The 22847-nt window shown below is 40.0% G+C and overlaps 1 protein-coding gene across 1 annotated transcript in view; it reads left to right on the top strand.

Annotated features, from left to right (window-relative positions):
- The window catches only part of LOC136864721 (protein FAM135A), a 570393-nt gene that overhangs the window by 488287 nt on the left and 59259 nt on the right, over positions 1-22847 (top strand). Inside the window, exons 13-14 of the mRNA XM_068226397.1 lie at positions 7429-9133; positions 14331-14348. Coding sequence (XP_068082498.1) covers positions 7429-9133; positions 14331-14348 — 1723 coding nt within the window. The remainder of the gene's footprint in view (positions 1-7428; positions 9134-14330; positions 14349-22847) is intronic.

The raw sequence follows: 22847 nt of genomic DNA, 5'->3' as shown, positions 1-22847 counted from the left end.
AAATTTTCGAAAAATATTGTAGGGTGCGACCATTATACGATGAATATTTAATACCAGTATTTGTATTACTCAAAAAATGTATTTATAACTAAATTGTATTTGATACAAATTTAAGATGCACGTAATACTCGCGTTTATACATCAAAATAATTAAAATAGTCTAAAACAAAATTCATAATTTTTCGCAACAATTCGGCGAACGTTTTTCCAACCTGAAAATAAAAATGAACGTATTAAGTTAATTTGTCATTAATTTGAGTATTAAAGTTGAAATATTACACTTGCGAAAAATTATCGCTTTGTTGTGAAATGCGGACTTACCGGTACACAATTTATTCCAAATCTTCCGTGTCGCTATCGCAGGTTTCGCTATCTGATGCGCCGTCCTCGCCTCTGTTAATACCAGTATCAGATTCTTCGTCTCCCTGCCACACTGCGTCATCTTCGGAACCGTTTAGTGCATTCGAAATCCCAGTCCTTTTGAAGCTCTTGGAGACTAGTTCAGGTGGTATAAGATCCCAACTCTTCTTCACCCACGAGCATAACAAGTCCAAGGGTGGATGCCTGATATTTCCGGCGGGCGTCAATTCCTGATCGCCGCTCATCATCCACTCGTTGTAAAATCGACGTAAGTGGTCTTTAAAGGGTTTATTAACACATACGTCTAGTGGCTGCAAAGCAGATGTTAGGCCACCAGGAATGACTATCTGTCGTGTCTTATTTGTAGTGAGAATTTGCTTCACTTCGTTCACGAGGTGACCTCGGAAACTATCTAAAACAAGCAGAGCTGGTTGTTTTAGTAGTGCACCAGGTCTTCTATTCCACACAGTTTTAACCCAGTCCAGCATGAGTTCTACGTCCATCCAACCCTTTGGTTGCACTCGTACATGAATTCCACGGGGAAACTGTATATTCTTAGGCATCGTTTTCCTCTTGAAAATGATGTAAGGCGGCAACTTTCTCCCGTCAGATGCAATGGCTAGCATTGCCGTGCATCGCAACTTCTCACTACCGCTGGTTTTCATTAATACACTCCGTGATACTTTTAGCGCAATAGTGCTGTTGCGAGGCATATCAAAAAAGATTGGAGTCTGATCGGCATTACCGATTTGAGAAAGCAAGTACGAAGTTTCCTTGCGCAAACGTATGACAAATCAGTGAAAATTTACAATCTTGTCCGTGTAATCAGCAGGCAACTTTTGGCTTAGTGTTGTTCTCCTTTGCACTGACAGATTGTGTCGTCGCATGAACCCCTTAATCCACCCACGAGTCACCTTAAACTGAGTTACCGGTATGTTGTGTTTGCGCGCTACCTCCTGTCCCTTAATTTGTAACATTTCATATGATACACTGCAGCCATTGTTACGTATTTCACTGACGTACCTAAACACTTCTTCGTCAATTATAGGAAACTTCCCTGTTTTAGGACCTCTAAACGCGCGTCTAGAAGGGTTTGTGCTTTTTAGCTTGTTTTTTACTTTCCGCCAGTCACGCACCAACTTTTCACTCACAGAAAATTTTCTTTCTGCAGCTCTGTTCCCGTGCTGTTCAGCGAAGGCAATTACGCTTAGCTTGAAGCCCGCAGAATAGTTTCTATATTTACCCATAATCGCTTATAAATGCTTCACACGTTAATGTTTTGCGATATAAATGACTTTCCGTAATTGTTCACTATTAAAACAAATTATTTCTGCAAACACCCAAAATACAAATTAAAAACTTAAATTCTCACGCACACATGTCTACAGTAATCACGTAAATCTGAAACAAATAAATGCATCTGTGATCTGTCCATTCCAGAACAGCCAATACTGTTAGGCAGCAAGGAAGCATGCAACAATTTATCAGTTTAGCTCGTTGGTTGCGACACACTACTGCGCTTGCGCAAAGCTCGCAAACCGGAGCTCTTAGCTAGCGCGGTGTAGATCTACTGTATAGTTGACTGTATTCCGAGACGTCAGTAACAAACATTCATTTTTTTCAATTTATTTTAAACATACGGTAATTAGGTTAATGTTTCTTCCCAGTTATTGATGATTTTACATTACATTACTGACGAGTTTATAAAATAAAACTTTAATAGCATTGGATAATAATTATCTTGACTGCTTGTATAAAAGTTTTCATCCCATGCCCGGACACTTATGACGTAGTAGTAAGATAAGAGTCTAGCGATGACAACTGAGACATCGTAAATAATTCGGCTGAATAATTCCGTGGAAATGTGCGTTATCGTCTTGGATTTCACTTCGTGCGCAATAACACAGGAGCCGGCCCCATGGTGTAGGGGTAGCGTGCTTGCCTCTTACACGGAGGCCTCGGGTTCAATTCACGGCCGGGTCAGGGAATTTTACCTGTATCTGAGGGCTGGTTCGAGGTCCATTCAACCTACCTAGCCGGTATTTCCTGGTGACGTTGCCGATAAGCGATAACTTACAGCCTTACGTATTTCAAATGGGAACTCATAATATGTAGGTAGTGAATAAATAGTACACTGTCTCGCGACTACGTTGTCAAACTGCCGATAGTCTACCGGTAAGCCATGCGTCGTACATATACCGGTATTATTTATTTATACGTTGTGCAACATGTCGCAAACGTGACTGTGTTGCCAAATTGCCCATAAACCATACACGTATTTAAATTGCGCATTCATGTGCAACTTACGTTGCAGTTCCATTTACCTTTTAACCAGATTAGTGAACAAAATTTGGACGTGCGACGATTATGTAATTAAAGGTTTAAAGTCCGATTTTTGTATTGAAAATAAAGGATGCGACGATTACGCGGTGGCGACGATTATGCCGTGAAATACGGTACTATTAAAGAAAAAGAAAATAAATGTAGGCTGGGCAACCTGTCTGGTGAAGGAAAGAGTTACAGTTGCAAGGTGTTTTAAATGTCTTGGATTTGGACATAAAGTGCCACAGTGCGACGTTAAGGATGACTGGTCTCGGAGCTGTCTAAATTGTGGACAAGAAGGCCATTTGGCGAAGGATTGTGGGAACAATTCGTTTTGCACCATGTGCCAAGTAGAAGGCCACCGCTCAGATCAAATGAAATGCCCTACTTACAGGAAGTTGATATTAGAGGCAAGGAAGTTGAATTTAAACGACCAATAATGGACATACTGCAGGCGAATCTCATGAGGAAACCCGACAGTCATGACATTATGTATGCAACAGCTTTGGAAAGGAACGTAGACTTAGTGCTTACTAGCGAGCCAAACAGAAGGTGAGTAGCTGAAGGTGGTTGGTTCATGGACAAAAGATGTGATGTAGCTGCATATTTTTTAAATGATAAGTTGGAGGTGCTAAACATAAGGGCAGAAGAAAGATATTTGTGTATTCAACTTCAGCAATGTCAGATTTATTGTTGTTATATCTCTCCTAACATCCCTTTTGATATTTTCAAAGCTGAGGTAGACGTAATAGTTCAGGGCTGTATGGCGTCAGGTATTGAATCTATCATTCTGGGAGACCTAAATGTCAAGTCGCCTCTGTGGGGGGGCACCAACTGCAGATCGCAGGGGAGAATGTTGGGCAGAATGGATAGCGACCCTAGACTTAGTGGTTCATAATGCTGGAATCTTACCAACTTTTTCCAGAGGGAGCACAGAGTCTTTCATAGACGTCACGTGCTCAACGCAGGGTATAGCATCATGCATTGTCGACTGGGAGGTTATGGAAGATGAATCTCACAGCGACCATCATTTAATTTATTTTCAAGTTAAGGGATCGAAGAAGTTTAATGATATCACGAAAATGGTGTGGAATTATAACAGAGAAATTTTTTTAATTGCAATCGAATGGATGTTACAAACTGTAGATACAGCGCAACATACTCTAAAAGATGTAACTGCTGTTCTTAAAGATGCTTGTAGGACCAGCCGACTGAGGGGATCAGCAAAATATAAAACATGTGTCCCTTACTGTTGGAACAATGAAATAGACATGCAAAGGAAAGACTGCAATCGTAAGAGACGAATCCTTACAAGATCTAGGAAAAGAATCAGCCAGGTCGACTTAATACAGTTAGAAGATGACTATAAGGCATCAAAGAGGCAACTAATGAAGCTAATAAAGGATTCTAAGAGAAATCTCCGGCAAAAGCTATGTGAAGATCTGGACAGTGGTATCTGGGGGGCGGGATATAAGATAGTGACTGGTCGATTAATCAACAGGGTACCAGTTCAGCTCCCAGCTGATAGAAGGAAAGCCATAGCGATGGCGTTGTTTCCTTGTACTAATGACAGACTTGAAATGGAATCAGATTTTATGGTTGCAGAACCGTTTACTGTGGTTGAGCTACAAAAGGTAGCATGCAATATGAAGTCTGGTAAGGCACCAGGTGTAGATGGCATCCCACCAGAAGCCATCAAGTATGCAGTTGAGGTGGCACGTGGTTGGATCTTATCAGTCTTCAATGATTAACTGAAAAAGCGTGAATTCCCCGATGAGTGGAAAGTAGCCAAACTAGTGCTGTTATTGAAGGCAGGGAAACTATCTTTAGATCCATCAGCGTACAGACCACTTCGCTTATCAAACACCTTGAGCAAGCTTTACGAAGGATTGATTAAAACGAGACTAGAGAAAGAATCCGAACAGCAGGGAGGACTTTCTTTGAACCAGTTTGGATTTCGAAAGGGCAGAACCACAACCCAAGCTATTGAGAGGGTGATTCAAATACAGGCAGAAAGCAGTGAGAAATGGGCTGTTTTCATAACGCTAGATTACAAGTTGTCCATTTCATGACCGTATCGATGTTTAATCAAGAAGTAAGTATAAATAACCACCTAATCGATACTTTATTAATGCCTCAGGCATTAACGCTAGATGTCAAAAATGCTTTTAACACTGCTTCTTGGAGTATTATTTTGAGAGAACTTCATAGGAAGAACATTTCTCAGTATCTACAACAAATAATTGCTAAGTACTTCAAAGGACAAAGAAACGACTTGATGATTTAGAAGACCTTGAAATGAGTGCTAGCGTTCCACAGGGATCTGTCATGGGACCCACCTTGTGGAACATTCTATATGATGACGTCCTACGCCTGCAGCTTACAAAAGGGACAACATCTGTCGGTAATGCAGATGACCTTGCAATTGTGGTAGTAGCAGAGAATGTAGAGGAACTGACTTTCCGAGTAAATGAATCACTGTGACGAGTTAACCTTTGGATGGTAAATAATAAATTGAGACTGGCTCCACATAAGACTGAGGCTGTAATTTTGAAAGGTTCCAGGAATGGGAAGAATGTCCGCTTCTTATTAAATGATGCAGTGATTATTCCAGGGAAGTCTGTACGATACCTTGGGGTTCTTATCGACAGGAATGGCACATTTAGTGCACATGTGAAGGCAGTAACTCAAAAGGCAGAGAAGAAGGCATCGGCATTAGCTAGACTTATGCCTAACATCAGGGGACCAAGAAAAGTTAAGAGACAGATTATGTTCTCTGCAGTATATTCCACTGTACTTTATGCTGCACCTATCTGGCACAATGCACTCAGGAAGAAGATTCACCGGAGAGCTATGGAAAGAGTACAGAGGAAAATGCTGCTCAGAGTTACCTGTGCATATCGAACTGTTTCGACAACAGCTTTACAAGTTGTAACTTCCAGTATTCCCATTGACCTCCTCATGGTAGAGAGAAAACTTTGGCACGAAAGGGGTGCGGCTATATCTGCTGAAGAAAAGAAAGCCTTGAGGAACCAGCTCTTACTAGACTAGCAAGGCCGATGGGATAGCACAACCAATGTTGGACAATGGACAAAAAAACTAATACTCGACATAGGAGGCTGGCATAAATGTAGACACCGGCAGGTAGATTACTATCTGTCGCAGATCCTGACAGGACATGGAAGATTTGGCGTATATGCCATGAAGATGGGAAAGACACAGGGAGATGGTTGTTGGTACTGTTCTGAAAGGGATACAGTAGAATACACATTTTTCTGCTGTGTTCGATGGGTAGTAGTAGGAGTAGTAGTAGTAGTAGTAGTAGTAGTAGTAGTAGTAGTACAGAGATATTATAAAATCCATACTTTTCTTTATTCATTCATTGGAAGAGGAACACTTTGCAATATTTTATTTTCCTTTCAAATTACGTGAGATGTCTTGAACTTCTGCTCATGTGTCACACAAGATATTTAGGTGTTTCATTTATGTGTCACAAGGAGGTACAGTTGTTTTGCAACTTGCAACTGTCACTGTTTCCTTTGCCTTGCACCAGTGCATTCTTAGTCATTATCATTCTAATTTGCCATTACTTGGTACCTAATGTGATAACATGTGATACAGCAATGGCTGTCCCATATGAAAAATTACCACTTCTTCTTTCCTAGCATTTAGTCTCACATTGGTGCAAGGTCCGCTTATGTGAAAAATGACTGAATAATAAATTTGATCCAGGCAGCAATTCAATGCTCACATTGATACACAAGTTGAAAACAACTGAACATCATATTAATGAAATGAACCATCTACAATGTCAGTGGCTGATATAGACTTTCAGGTGTGACTGTAGCAGTCTTCCCATAGTCTATTAGGGCAGGAGCCCTGTAGATAGTTTTTCTTGGTTTTCCTTGGTCTATCCCTGTCCTATATCATCATCACCTCTCTGACCTGATGTGACACAAACCAATACAACAACAAAAGAAAGGAAATATTCCTGTATTTTTTTATGGAACAGTGAATACCAATGGATTTTCATGGAATTCATTGTGCAGCTGGATGATATTGACCTGCGTCAAGGGTTCTTTCAACAGATTGATGCCATTTGTCATTCGTCACATCAGTCCATGGTGCCGAACCGAAAATTCTATGGGGACCAAATCATCTCCTAGTACTTTTGACCACTAAAAACACCAAATTTGACCTCACTAGACTCCTTCCTGTGAGGTTGTATGAAGGCAAGAGTCTACGCTTCATGTCTTCAAACTCTGAATGATCTGAAGGTGAAGGATTACATGTAAAATCAATGAAAATGGCAACAAAATGCTCCAGTTAACGGCAAGGAACATGATACAATGTGTTCAGTTGTGCCTTGAGGAAGAAAGAATTTTTCAGCACTTGATGTAAAGTAATCTCCCAGAGATACTGTACATTTAAGATGCAATACATTGTCACTGGCACTATTCTCATTAAAATAAACACACAGTGAAAAGCACTAGTTCGTTTTATATATCATTTGTTGTAGGTTTGATTGTTGTTCATCCTAGTCACAGTTTAGAATTATTCACTATAAATTATTTTTTATGTCGGCTGATTGAGCTGTGAGGTTGAGCAATTAATTGGAAAATTCTTTCACATTTTACTTAAAAGCTGAATAGTTAAGTGATAATCAAATTTATTGTATTATTCATGTGAATTCCTTGCTTCTTTCTTTGTATGAAAATCAACTGAGTTGTTTATATTTGTTTCCAGGACTTTTGGGTGTGAATGAGCAGCGCATTGTGCAAGCCGGAGATGTGCTGAAAGCCACCTTAACTTTAGCTCCACACAGCGGTCGCCATATCAGAGCACCTGCATCTGCTGGTGGTACTCTGGTCCTTCATAGTGCAGAAAGCGATGGCTTGCGGAAATCATCTCTTCCTGCAAGACATAGTAAATCCTTGGACCAGCTGCGTACTACTGGGACTAACAGCGTTAGTAATATGAACACTGGCCCACCTTTTGTAAGCAAACCAACTCTCATACCTGAGTTGTTTCAACCTCGAAGATCTGCACCGCATCCTGTGCCTCCAACGACATCATCGTCTGCTCCAAATCCGTCAGTTGGTATTCCCCATATCCTAAATATGGCCCGATCATCGTCCACGCAGATAAGACGGGAGAAGAGTGTGGATTGCCTCAAGCCTGCTTATATTTCACCAACAACTCTTCTATCAGTTACTGCTACACTACCTCTTGGTCCGCCGTTGCTTCCCAATCCACTCCGTCAGAATCTGAAGGAGAAACTAAAGAATAACTTGAGACTGGAATTAAAGGTGGCTAATGGAAATGGTGCTGGAACATCACCTTCAACTGATTCTGGTGATTCTTTGGCTGTGGGATACCGACGATTGGAGCAGAGTGCAAGTGTACCATTCAATTTAAGTGAAGCAACCAATGGGGATACAACTCCCATCACTATGAAGCACTCCCAAAGCACCATGTCAATGCCTAGCGTGGCTGTGTTGCAGCGAGCGTGCCTTGTAGGTGAATCTGCTGAAGCCTTGTTGAGTGGTGAACATTTCACAACCGCAGCTAATAGCAGTGAATCTATGCCCAATCTCGTGGGTCCCCTTTCCCCTCCTTTGCTATCTTTACCCCTCCCTCCTGCGATTTCAAAGGATGAAATCCCATTGGAGCCACTTTTGGCCAAGCCTTCAGTGGGTAATGCACCAACAGAACTGAGTAAGTTAGAAGTTGGACTTTATAGTTCTGTAGATCCTGCCCTAATTTCTGTGGAGTCCAGCTTGATCGAGCCTTCTACTGTTGCTACAACGGTCACTGTTAAGACGAAATCGCAGTCTCCAGGAAAGTCCCCTGGTGGTGGCCCTTCTTTGTCTTCCCCCCCGTCTTCCTCCCTCTCAGATATTACATCTGAACAAAGTGGTTGGGTTTCAAACTCAAGCCGTCGAACTTCAGGTGACATGTCCAGTGGACAGTTAAGTCCTGATGGTAGTGACTTTGGTATCAAACTTAGGGTTGATCGACATCTTGTGTCTACACCTTCGTCCAAACAACACCAACGTGTGGTGAATGGTGAGCAGCTGCGAGCGAAACTGCAGAAGCTAGTGGATCCACCCGATCCTGATGTGCCTGTCATAGACCATCCATACGAAGAGCTACGTCTTCCCCCACCAAAACAGTTCCGAGATGATCCCCCACCCCCTGAGCCGTTCAGGGATCCTCCTCTCCCACCACCACGTCCAGCACCTACGATAGCTAAACCTAAACCTAAGGCATCACCTCCACTACCGATTGATAACCTCCTTTATCATGTTTATGAAAGCGTGAAAGAGGTGGAACGGAAACCATCTCAACCTCGTGATAAGTCCAGTAAGGAAAAGGAGAATCAGCCGCCTCAGATTCAGTCAATGACCAAACTAGAAGCTGAACCTGTAAAGAAAACTCCATCACCCAAGTGAGTCACATCATTTTTATCTCTGTGTTACACACTATGTATAAAAAGGTTTAATCATAAATCATGCAGGCTAAGACATCCTCTGCAGTAAACCTGAGTTGAGAGATATAATCATGGGCCTTAGTACCTATTCTGTGCCCAGAGTTTCCCCAGATTTTTCCGCACTTACTCCAGACAAATGTTATGTAGTAATGAATTTCAAGTCCCAGGTCATCTGTCCTAATCCTGGGCCCATGTAATTATAACCATATTCTCTCAGAGAATAGCACAAAATTAATGGTTATCTGACAATATTTACACATAAAAAAACATGAAGATGATAATCAATAATGGCTATAGCTCCTAAAATGTAACGTAAATATATAACTTGGTAGTGGTCAACCAAGTACTGTAGTTGGTTAGGCACTTTTCCTTCTTTGTCTGAATGATTTCTAACAAATGAGTAGTGTCAAAGCTATAAATTTCATAGTTGGTTCCATATTGAGTAAAGACTATACGTAAAAATAAATACAAATTTATGATCCACCTTCTCAATACTTTACAATCATGTGATGTTTAAAAAAAACATTACAATGTGATGTTGCAAGGTACTAGTCTCGGTCCCATTGCCCCCATTTTTCCCGAGTTAAGCCCAGCCATCGAGCGAGGAATCCCAAGGTGGACCGTTCGATCGTTGGCTATCACTTTCTAGAGGCATTTAAGGGTTGTTAAGGATTGATGACCAAGCAGGATAAAAAGAAATATTAAAACAACACTCTGACATTTATTCACATAAGCAGACAAACAAATGAAATATTCTTGCTAGTTCCTTTTTAATATAACAGAGAACTTTCATAATATTGGATTTCTTCCTCGATTTAGAGTGACGCGTGTTCATATCTCCAGCCTTACTGTGCTGTAATGACACCAAAGAAGTAATTAGGCCACTTGCCTTTTCAAACCAAACATTTGACTGAAAGAATTAAATAAATTAACATGTGTTCAAAGCTTTACCAATTTAAAGTAGTCTCAACACGTGGTTTTAAGATGTACTCAACTGAATTTGTCATTTACAGTATTTAATATTGGTCAATGACACCAACATGAACTTCAGTAGAAAATGAAAATTGTTTCCAAAATTCTCAAAATTAATTAATTATTATTCTGATTATTATTATTATTATTTTCTTATTATTCAATTAACCTGTTTCATTGTCACACGATCGTGTTCTTATTAATTTTCCACTGCATCATTTACCTAATGATCATCATTAGCATTTTTAATTAATTATTTTTAATTAATTATTAATGACTTATTTTTACAATGTTTCAAAGCAGTCATGCGGCTAATGAATTCCTACCTCTGATCTTTGCATTTCATTTCTATTCAAATTAATCTTAAAGTATTTCAAATCTTAGAAATTTACATTACCAACGTGTGAGCTAGTTAAATAAATTGTATTTACAAATCGAGTGCCTTCATAAAGTAACGAGATGATCTTTCCTTTTAAATCTCGCTAATTAAGAAAATAAATTCCTTCCTAGTCTTCCTTGACTTAACTTAATTAAACTTTCCCTTAAGGGCATAAAATTATTTCTTAAGGCGACACACAACGATGAGTGTGATCTGCGTCACAGCGAGTGCGTGGCCAGATCAAAATTAAATGAAATCAACATGACACAAGAGAAATATACACATTTACACACACACACATTCACACTAGGGAAACACGTTTTTATGTACACTATTTACATCGAATCCTGATTTGGCAAATTTATTCATGATTTTTATTGGTGGTCGGGACGCGCAATGTCTAACAGAAATAATTCGTGTACTGAAATTATCCTTCATTACTGGTGGCTAGTGATCGAAGTCATGGGTATCACTTGGTAGAAATACATTTCGCATATCAATGCAAGTTCATCTAATTCATGACATTATAATGGAAGATTCTAGTAAAATCCATAAGCACTACCATCATGTGGGCTACAGGTTGAATTTACCGCAAGCGTGAGCCTTACTCGTCTTATTTTTACTTCCTACTTGTGAAATTCACTCGCAACACGTGCTCCAATAATTATAATCCATCTTGCGCTCCAAATACACAAGAATAAATCAAATATCACCATTAATTCATCAATTGCTCAATTATACAACAAGTATCCCTCAGGATTGGCCATATTCCAGACCCTTCATGAACAGAGCACATTCCATCTCACATTTAGGAACTCTACAGTAGTTTTATGGCTCACGAGCATTTACTTCTGTTTTACCCGATCTTTAGTCAATATTATTATTATTTAAGTGATTATTACATCTACTGATCCTCATGGAATATCGTAAAATTAGATGACTTCATCATAAAAACAACAAGTGATCTTAAAAGACACTAGGTTCGACCCTATTCACTCAAAATGTACACGCAAATTTTCCATCCGGTAACTTTCAATATTACAAGGAAAGTAGATTTATCGTGTGGTCAGTGATTATTAAACATGAAGCTCCTTAAGCATGGGAAATCATTCAAAGACAACCTACATGTCTACTCTAATAGATTCCAAAATCTCATTCACACGTACCTAGTCTACCACGACACCTTAAGAAGTAGGAAAATGAAATATGTCTAACTACAGCAAACTAATAGATCTAAGACTTATGAAGAAAGACCTCTAGTTGTACAAAAGGTAAGACAGATAAATTAAATTAAAAGGGTACTCAAGTTTTTGTGAAGTTCGATTCCCGTCGACAGTCAGTTATTTCAGCATACTCCGGCCAGTCTCCTTCCAATTACCAGAGACGCCTTACATTTTTACAGCTCCATGGAGGCTCTGCAATATGTGTCTCTCGATGAAATTATGTTGCCGGTGGTTGCGGAATTCTTCATCTTCAGATGTTCAATTCTAAGACGTCTTCCGTAGATTGCTGGTCACAAGCTGTAACTGAGATGACAAAATTAAGTATTTTGCACAAGCACACGCAGAATATAAACAGCTCGTCTACACTGTCACACTTAACTTGGCTCCTAGGCGTTTTTATTCCACAGAATTCACTAATTATCAGACTAAATCTGGTAGAACGGGCGTCGACTTGACTTGAAAATTTTCTTTCCACGTGGTCCGGTAATGTGATGTCTCACACAGCGAAGAATATATTCAGAGAGAGCTTCAGAATAAGCGCATAAAGAGAGCGATTCACTCGAAGCAAGGCCTTTTATCTAATTAGCCAGGGAGGCGTGTTCTTCAGCGAGAACGGCAATTGGCTGATGGTCTCCTTTAATTTGCGCAGACTATTCCAGAAACAAGCTGGGTTGCGCGCGTGCGAAGGCAGTCACGTGGTTTGTTTTGACCTTGGCACAGTCTCGCTGGTGTATGTCACCCCTCTGAACGACAAAAAAAACTCGTTCTCAGCTCGCCACTACTTCCCAAATGACATGCTTCTGCTTCAAGCAGACAATAAAATTTTTGCTTTCCACTTGTTAAAATATTCGTAATATCGCCAATTTTAACGGGGACATCTCTCCCTTGGTTGGAGTATAATTTCGTTTGCAGATGAAATTATTACATAACAGTGTCCATTTCCATTGTTCCGGAAAATTGGCTGATGAATCACTTGGTAGTAACGTAGTTGAGCTTGCGACAGGTGTCCGTCCTCCTCGAGACTCGGAGTTCTTCGTTCCGCTCCTGGCATCCAGTAGCCTAGTCTCTCCATACAGGGTGTTCCATAAATTTTGTTTCCATCTTCAGTAACTTAATTTTCCCTTTAATAGGTGGTTACACGGTGTCAGCTAGTGGTGTAGGTGTTCGGTAGAGTCTTAGATTAGCGGCATTGTGGACAGCTTCGTAAGATTTATCCAGACTTTGTATTTTATAGGAGTTGTTGCCAAAGACTTTAATGATCTTGAAGGGTCCCACAAACAAGGGTGCAAATTTAGCATAAAATTTGCTCGTAGGTTCGGACACAGCAGGTCTCCTCAATAATACGTATTCGTTTAATCGGAGAGGCCGGTGAAATTTTCTCCCTTGAACCCTACGGTTACGTCTCTCAGCGTGGCGTCTCAGTGATTTCGTTGCCTTCTCAATGTTTTCCTGGGGAGTAGGTCTTACGGTACCAGGACACTGAATGATGTGATCCCAAGATCTCACAGGATAATTATTAAAATGAAGCACTGATGGAATTTGGGAGGTAGCTTCATGAACAGTGCCATTAGAACACTCCATAATAATTGGAAGTACATCTACCCATTTCCAATGAGCATTCCCGCAAAATATTCTACAGAACTCGGCCAGCTCTTGCATTACACGTTCCGCTGGATTACTGGACGGATGTCTCACGGAATTTAGTACATGTTTGATGCCCAGTTGAGTCATGGCTTGCTTAAATTCGGCCGAGGTGAATTGTGGTCCGTGGTCTGTTAGAATGGCCTGAGGCTTTCCCATGTGAGGAATTATATTCCGGGTGATTCTCCACAGAACGGCTTTAGTAGTGGCTTTCTGGATTGGATATAACGTCACGTACTTGGAAAACACATCGATGGTCACAACCACATGACGGTTCCCTCGCTTAGAAGTTGGAATTTGACCGAACAAGTCCATTGCGTAGAGTTCTTTCGGAGCAGATGGCAAAATAGGAATGGGACTTTGCTGTAACAAATGAGAGCTTGGTTTGACTCTCTGACAAGTGTCACACGTCCTGATGATATCATTTACAAAAGTTCTCAATCCTTCCCATGTGAATGATTCTAATATCGTGGCAACAGTCTTATCTACTCCACCATGACCTGTAATTCTATGGACGTGCCAAGTAAGAAGTTCCCGTAGCTTCGGTGGTATAACAGCTCGTAGTTTCGTCCTAGCAGAGTCAATGAACTTATACAGGATTCCATTGATATAGCAGAAATTTCTAGCTTGCCTCCTTATTTTCCTAAATCCTGGCTCGTTTGGAGTAAGTTTGTCTTCAAGACAGTCAATGATAGGCCGTAACTTAAGGTCCCGTTTCTGTGCCTGTCGAAGGTAACCAAGTTTGCGTAGGAACTCGTGGTCTTCCTGTATTAACGTTATCTGATGTATCTCTGCGACTTCAGAATTAGGGTTTCGACTTAGGCAGTCGGCTAACAAGTTGTTCTTCCCAGAGCAATGTTCTAACTGGAGGTTAAATTGTTGTACAAAGAGTGTCCATCTGAAAACTCGTTCGGAAGCCATAGTTGTTTTTAACATGAAGGTTAATGCACGATGGTCAGTCCTGACAATGATGGGAAATCCGTAAATTAATTTCTGCCAATATTTAAGAGCGTAGACTATGGATAACATTTCCAGTTCAGTCACGGAGTAATGTTTTTCGTGCTTCCTTATCTTCCTGCTGACGAAAGCCAAGTATGTCCTGTTTTCAGGGTTCTCCTGATCTTCTTGGAAAAGAACAGCTCCTATCCCAATGTTTGAGGCATCTGTTTGTAGAATAAAGGGCCTAGTAAAGTCAGGGTATCCCAGCTTAACGTTGTTTACGAGCATTTCTTTCGTCTTAGCGAAGGCTTTGTCACATTCGGCGCTCCACTTCCATCTATTGCCCTTCTTTAGGAGATCCTGCAACGGAGCAACTGTCTGAGTGTAATTAGGACAGTGGTTCGAAAAGAACTGGGCCATTCCCAAGAATTGTCGGACCTGTTTCACTCTCATAGGCTTTGGAAAATTACTAATGGCTTCGATCTTGACTGGGTTGGGTTTCACGCCATCGCCGTCTATGACATGTCCCAGAAATAGGATCTCGGACTTGCAAAAGTGGGATTTCTTCAGGTTTATGTGGAAGCCAGCGTCGGATAAATTCTTGAGGAGTTTCTCCAGTTTAACGAAGTGTTCCTCTAAGGTCTCACTCGCTAGGAGGAGATCATCAACATACCTCGTTGTAAAGGCTTTAACCTCGTCGGTTAGGCATCTTTCGAGTGCTCGGATAAGCGCGGAGCCAGCGTTACGGATTCCAAATGGTAGCCTGCAGAAAACATAGGTTTGTTGGTCGTATATGAACCCTGTCAATAGCCTGGATTTTTCTTCAAGCAGAATATGGAAGTAGGATGACGTAAAGTCAACAGAAGAGAAGTATCTCATACCCCTGAATTTTCTAATGATGTCTTTGATCGTCGGAGGCTGATCATTCTCCGGAATTAGCTTTTCGTTCACAGAACGAGCATCCAAACACACGCGCAGTGATCCGTCTGGCTTAGACACGACTACTAAAGGGTTAATAAATGGACTGCTAGCTTTCATGACGATTCCATCCCTCTCCATTTCTTCAATAATCTTGCCAACTCTGGAGTAAAATTTTTCCGGTATCGGATACGGCTTCTTCTTGAAGGGTAGCCAGTCTGTCACAAGAAGTGAGTACTGAAAGTTAGGAATAAGACCTGGTTTGGAATCGAACAAGTTCTTATATTTCAGTAGCAAGTTCTGCAGCTGGATCTGTTTTTCTTCCGTACCCATAGCTTGCCTTGACTTCTCAGAAATGAGATCAAAGGGATGTACGTCGTTATCGCCTTCTTCTAATACTTTATCCATGGCCATTATAATTTCCTCAGAGGCCTCATGGTCTTCGGTTTCCCTCGGATATAAGGCGTCTGTTTCCCCGCAATAAGCATATGGATCGTTTACATCTGAAGGGTTTAACATAGCAGTCTCGGAAAAATCCGCCTTCCTGAATTGAATGGAGTTTGACTGCATGTCAATCATGGCTTGGTAAGACATTAGGAAGTCTGCACCCAGAATAATGTTAAATTTAATGTTGGACATGGCTAGGAATACCTGAGGAAATATCGTCCGTCCAATCTCGACATCCAACAATGTCTGTTGTTTACACATGACAGACTTGTCCGGTATTATGCCCTTAATTTTCACGTGAGATACCGGTATGACAGGTATATCATTTCTGTCCCTCAGATCTCTCAAAAATGCCGTCGAAATGACGCTAATCGTCGATCCAGTATCTATGAGACATTTTACGTGAACATTGCAGATCCGCGCTGAAATAATGGGTAAAGTTGATGGTATTCCGCTGTTACGCTGACCAACTTCATCCAATAAATCTTCAGGCTTGGTAGTCCATGAGTCGACCTGTACCACAATCCATTCTTGAAGTTTAGTGACCTTGCCTTCAGGATTCAGGCTATCTCCTCTCACTGGAGATGGAGTTTTTTTTTATCGGCACCTTGGCTGTGCTCCTGACTCGAGTTGTTATGTTGGCTTCCCCGAGCCTTGGCCTCTTGATATTGAAGGCTTTCCGCCCCCACGATATCAGGGTTGGTATCCTGGGTTTGGATTGCTCTTCGCCATCGTTCGTTTTCCTGTGTCGAGTTCTACAGGTCCTTAAGATATTTTTCCTTTTCTTCTTCTCGCCAGTCTCTCCTTCCTCTTGATTGGCGGAAGTCCTGGTTTCGTTTCCAGCTCCTTCGGTAATCTGAGTATGGTCGCTTCCTCTCGTTACGTCTGGAATATTCCCAGTTTCTAATGGGTCTATTTCTGTGTACGGGCGATCGATCACGAGGTGAATCTTGCCCTCCAGGGTTACGTTTCCACGTTCTCCCTTGGTTGACTGGTTTCGATTCCTCCTCCTTATTTGTTGTCACCTGATGGATCTGCGGTTCCGAGTTTCGTCCCTGACGAACTGGTTCCTTGGACGTCATGTCTAATTGTCTTAGTAACGCCTCAGCCTGGATTGCAGATTGTGTATTTGAGGCTATCATGATCCTCTGCACATCTGGTGGTAACTGACGTGTGATCAACTTAACCAACTCAGGTTCTGATGGTGGTGAGTCTAGTTCTCTTAATTTTCTTAATTGACTGGACAGAAAATCCGCATATCTCGTGGGCGTAGATGATGCATATTTTCTAGCATATAACTCCGTCCTAAGGTTGTATTGGACGTCGCTATTCCAGTACTTCTCCAGGAATGCTTTCTTGAAACTTTCGAAGTCGTCAAATGAAAATCGAAATGCGACAAACCAGGTATGAACTGAGTCTTCCAGGAACTTTTCGGTGACTCTTAACTGCCTTTCTGGTGGAATTTTCGCATCGCGAAAATAATCCTGCAGTTCCCGAATGAAGCCTTTCGGAGTCACGTTTCCTCTAACGTTATTGAATTTCTTGGGCTGGTCTTCGTGGAGACGAATTATATTTACTATTTGCGTCTGGCCGGTTGTATTCATTTGAGACGCATTTACTGTCGGCTCTGAAGAAATGTCAATTGTATTCGCAGCGCCTGTTCCTACAGCTGCAAGTGGAGTTGACGTCTGACCCGTGCCAGTTACACGTTGCTCCAGTAACGCCTGCTTTTCTAGCAATGAGTTAGTGACCTTGCTAGTGTTTTCATTCTGGATTTTTAGGAGATGCATTTCATGTACAAGCTCCTTAATTCCATCCGTGTACTCCTTTCGAATCCCTTCGGTTTCAGTTTTTGACTCAGTCGTGACCTTGTGTATGGCATTCATCAAGGTGGTTTTGATTGTTTTTATTTCGCCCCAACTATCCTCAAGTGACTCGTGGATATAATCCATCCGTTCTGAGTTATCGACTTGGGATGTCTCGATTTTGTCGAGAATGCCCTTTTCGACTTGTTGTAGCTTTTCGTTTAAACCAAGGAATTTCTTTGCCCAAGCCGTTTTCGTAACCTTAAGGTCCTCTGAATTTGTGTCAATCTTTTCCTCAATATTCAGGAATGATTGTTCGACTTCGCCCTTATATTTGTCGATTCCAGTTAATATGTCCTGCTGAACGTTCGCTAGTCGTTCACTGAATTCATTGGACATGCCCGCCATAGACTTGGCAATGTTTTCGTTTACTTCCTTTTTCATGGTAGCGAAATCATTTTTAACTATTACGAGCTTGCTCTGCATTGAGGCTAGCTTGCCGTTAAAAAGTTTAATGTCTGAACATATTTTTCCTAAACCTTCTTCAGTTTGGTTTTTAATGTACGTCAACTTTTCTTCAATAGCTTCCCCGAGAGATTTTTCGAGATTTATTTGTGCGTCACTGAGATCACTGAGTCCTTTTTCTAAGTGTACCTGAGTGTCACTAAGTTTTCTCTCTAAATTTTTCTCTAAGTTCACCTGACTATTACTGAGTTCAAAGAGTCCTTTCTCTAAGTTTTTCTCTAAGTTTTCCTCTAAGTGTACCTGATTTTCATTAAGTTCATTAAGTTTTTTCTCTAAGTTCACCTGACTATCACTAAGTTTTTGTTCTAAGTTGGCATTGATCCTCTCCTCCATAGCCAACAACATCTGCCTTAAGTCCTCCATAGTTACAATTATTCATTAAATGGCTATTCTGGTACTGGAAGGATTCTGATCGGAATACTGGAATATTGGGAATCGAACTCCATCAAATTTATGAAGGCAGCGATTTGTCGATATCATGAAAGTTCCGAATTTTCACCAATATCGGTCACCATTGTTAATTTAACTTTAATTATCATCGCAGCAAATTCGAATTTCTAATTACCAGCAAGAATTTTTTTGTAAATAAGATTCATACAAGTTACATTTAACATGTGCTTATGTTAGCCACAAGAATTTGGGCGAATAAATGTGTCAGAATCAGCCTAATTTAATTGGTCATCTGATCTTGTCAATGTCATAAACACTGGACAGCACAAGACCATTTTCGAGCTTGGATAAGGCAATCTCGAGCCCCACGCTTGGATTAAGCCATCTTAAATGCCCCCATTTTTCCCGAGCTAAGCCCAGCCATCGAGCGAGGAATCCCAAGGTGGACCGTTCGATCGTTGGCTATCACTTTCTAGAGGCATTTAAGGGTTGTTAAGGATTGATGACCAAGCAGGATAAAAAGAAATATTAAAACAACACTCTGACATTTATTCACATAAGCAGACAAACAAATGAAATATTCTTGCTAGTTCCTTTTTAATATAACAGAGAACTTTCATAATATTGGATTTCTTCCTCGATTTAGAGTGACGCGTGTTCATATCTCCAGCCTTACTGTGCTGTAATGAAACCAAAGAAGTAATTAGGCCACTTGCCTTTTCAAACCAAACATTTGACTGAAAGAATTAAATAAATTAACATGTGTTCAAAGCTTTACCAATTTAAAGTAGTCTCAAAACGTGGTTTTAAGATGTACTCAACTGAATTTGTCATTTACAGTATTTAATATTGGTCAATGACACCAACATGAACTTCAGTAGAAAATGAAAATTGTTTCCAAAATTCTCAAAATTAATTAATTATTATTCTGATTATTATTATTATTACTTTCTTATTATTCAATTAACCTGTTTCATTGTCACACGATCGTGTTCTTATTAATTTTCCACTGCATCATTTACCTAATGATCATCATTAGCATTTTTAATTAATTATTTTTAATTAATTATTAATGACTTATTTTTACAATGTTTCAAAGCAGTCATGCGGCTAATGAATTCCTACCTCTGATCTTTGCATTTCATTTCTATTCAAATTAATCTTAAAGTATTTCAAATCTTAGAAATTTACATTACCAACGTGTGAGCTAGTTAAATAAATTGTATTTACAAATCGAGTGCCTTCATAAAGTAACGAGATGATCTTTCCTTTTAAATCTCGCTAATTAAGAAAATAAATTCCTTCCTAGTCTTCCTTGACTTAACTTAATTAAACTTTCCCTTAAGGGCATAAAATTATTTCTTAAGGCGACACACAACGATGAGTGTGATCTGCGTCACAGCGAGTGCGTGGCCAGATCAAAATTAAATGAAATCAACATGACACAAGAGAAATATACACATTTACACACACACACATTCACACTAGGGAAACACGTTTTTATGTACACTATTTACATCGAATCCTGATTTGGCAAATTTATTCATGATTTTTATTGGTGGTCGGGACGCGTAATGTCTAACAGAAATAATTCGTGTACTGAAATTATCCTTCATTACTGGTGGCTAGTGATCGAAGTCATGGGTATCACTTGGTAGAAATACATTTCGCATATCAATGCAAGTTCATCTAATTCATGAAATTATAATGGAAGATTCTAGTAAAATCCATAAGCACTACCATCATGTGGGCTACAGGTTGAATTTACCGCAAGCGTGAGCCTTACTCGTCTTATTTTTACTTCCTACTTGTGAAATTCACTCGCAACACGTGCTCCAATAATTATAATCCATCTTGCGCTCCAAATACACAAGAATAAATCAAATATCACCATTAATTCATCAATTGCTCAATTATACAACAAGTATCCCTCAGGATTGGCCATATTCCAGACCCTTCATGAACAGAGCACATTCCATCTCACATTTAGGAACTCTACAGTAGTTTTATGGCTCACGAGCATTTACTTCTGTTTTACCCGATCTTTAGTCAATATTATTATTATTTAAGTGATTATTACATCTACTGATCCTCATGGAATATCGTAAAATTAGATGACTTCATCATAAAAACAACAAGTGATCTTAAAAGACACTAGGTTCGACCCTATTCACTCAAAATGTACACGCAAATTTTCCATCCGGTAACTTTCAATATTACAAGGAAAGTAGATTTATCGTGTGGTCAGTGATTATTAAACATGAAGCTCCTTAAGGGGAGACCCTACTGAGTTTTTCAGTCAAAAATGGTCCAGAAACCGAAAATGAGATTTTTCCATCAGATGATATTTCATTCCTTGCCGCGCATTGTGATATAATTATTTTGCTTGTACGGCCATTTAAAATGCTCTGCGGGGGCGTTAAAATGACACGTGCACTTCAATTTGAATGGACACGCCCACTTCCCTGCAGATAAAGTGGCATAGCTCGAAGATTCTTTTGTGTTTCAACTTGATTCTTGAGCATGATGTTTAGGAATGGCCTAGTGCTGCCATCTGTTATCTTATTTTTGATGATTTGTTGAAGAGGTGTATTAGGGAAAAAACTCAAAATCCAAATGAGAGTTTACACTCTGTTATTTGGCATAAATGCCCTAAACAGACCTTTGTTTCCAAAGCAAGGTTGGACATGGCTGTTGTAAATGCTGTGGGGGAGTTCAATATGGGTTCCGTAGCCTGCCAAAAGGTCAAAATGGCAGTTGATGGCAGACAATTGAGTGAAACCACTTACAAAGTGGGTCATGAACGTGACAGAGACAGGAAGCAGAAAAGTGCCATGAATAGTAAAGAAGACAAAAAAACTGTTAGCAAGAAGCAGAAGCAGTCAAAAGCAGTTGCTGAAGAGAGAAAAAGGACTAAGGAAGGAGAAACATAGGTGCTGGGAAGTTCTGATGAAGGTATTATTACTTGACAGATGTTTATTTATAAAACTATGTTTTTCTCAGAACTAACAATTTCAGATGTTTAAAACATTCCTTGCACAACAGTTTTTGCACGATTACCTTTAAACTGTGTCCTCACACTCTACATTATAAGGTTCATGAAACTTAGTATCCGTTTTAAAATGTAATTATAATTTTCAGAGATACTGGGTGTGAAATCCAAAATTTTCATAGGTTTTAACATGGTTACGAGGTGTAGCGAGAAAAATGGAAATAATTGGATAACCAATGGATTGTTTTTGAAATTAATACCAATTATTATTAAAATATGTGTTTTGACTATTGTAAGAAAGTTTCAAGAAAATATTTTCAAAAATATTGTGCATGGGACATTTTGAAAATGATGTACTGTTTTTCAAAAAAATTGTTATAAATTGAAAAATATCCATTCAAATTCATTCAAATGTTATAATTAGCTTAAACTTACTTATCTCAATGTACTACCAAAATTTGGTGAAAATCAGATAAGAATTGTAGAAAAATTAAAACTCAGTAGGGTCTCCCCTTAAGCATGGGAAATCATTCAAAGACAACCTACATGTCTACTCTAATAGATTCCAAAATCTCATTCACACGTACCTAGTCTACCACGACACCTTAAGAAGTAGGAAAATGAAATATGTCTAACTACAGCAAACTAATAGATCTAAGACTTATGAAGAAAGACCTCTAGTTGTACAAAAGGTAAGACAGATAAATTAAATTAAAAGGGTACTCAAGTTTTTGTGAAGTTCGATTCCCGTCGACAGTCAGTTATTTCAGCATACTCCGGCCAGTCTCCTTCCAATTATCAGAGACGCCTTACATTTTTACAGCTCCATGGAGGCTCTGCAATATGTGTCCCTCGATGAAATTATGTTGCCGGTGGTTGCGGAATTCTTCATCTTCAGATGTTCAATTCTAAGACGTCTTCCGTAGATTGCTGGTCACAAGCTGTAACTGAGATGACAAAATTAAGTATTTTGCACAAGCACACGCAGAATATAAACAGCTCGTCTACACTGTCACACTTAACTTGGCTCCTAGGCGTTTTTATTCCACAGAATTCACTAATTATCAGACTAAATCTGGTAGAACGGGCGTCGACTTGACTTGAAAATTTTCTTTCCACGTGGTCCGGTAATGTGATGTCTCACACAGCGAAGAATATATTCAGAGAGAGCTTCAGAATAAGCGCATAAAGAGAGCGATTCACTCGAAGCAAGGCCTTTTATCTAATTAGCCAGGGAGGCGTGTTCTTCAGCGAGAACGGCAATTGGCTGATGGTCTCCTTTAATTTGCGCAGACTATTCCAGAAACAAGCTGGGTTGCGCGCGTGCGAAGACAGTCACGTGGTTTGTTTTGACCTTGGCACAGTCTCGCTGGTGTATGTCACCCCTCTGAACGACAAAAAAAACTCGTTCTCAGCTCGCCACTACTTCCCAAATGACATG

This window comes from Anabrus simplex, chromosome 2 (genome assembly GCF_040414725.1).
Source record: "Anabrus simplex isolate iqAnaSimp1 chromosome 2, ASM4041472v1, whole genome shotgun sequence".
NCBI classification, from domain to species: Eukaryota; Metazoa; Arthropoda; class Insecta; order Orthoptera; family Tettigoniidae; genus Anabrus; species Anabrus simplex.
The sequence above is the reverse complement of the archived record's forward strand: the minus strand, read 5'-3'. Positions and strand labels throughout refer to the sequence as shown.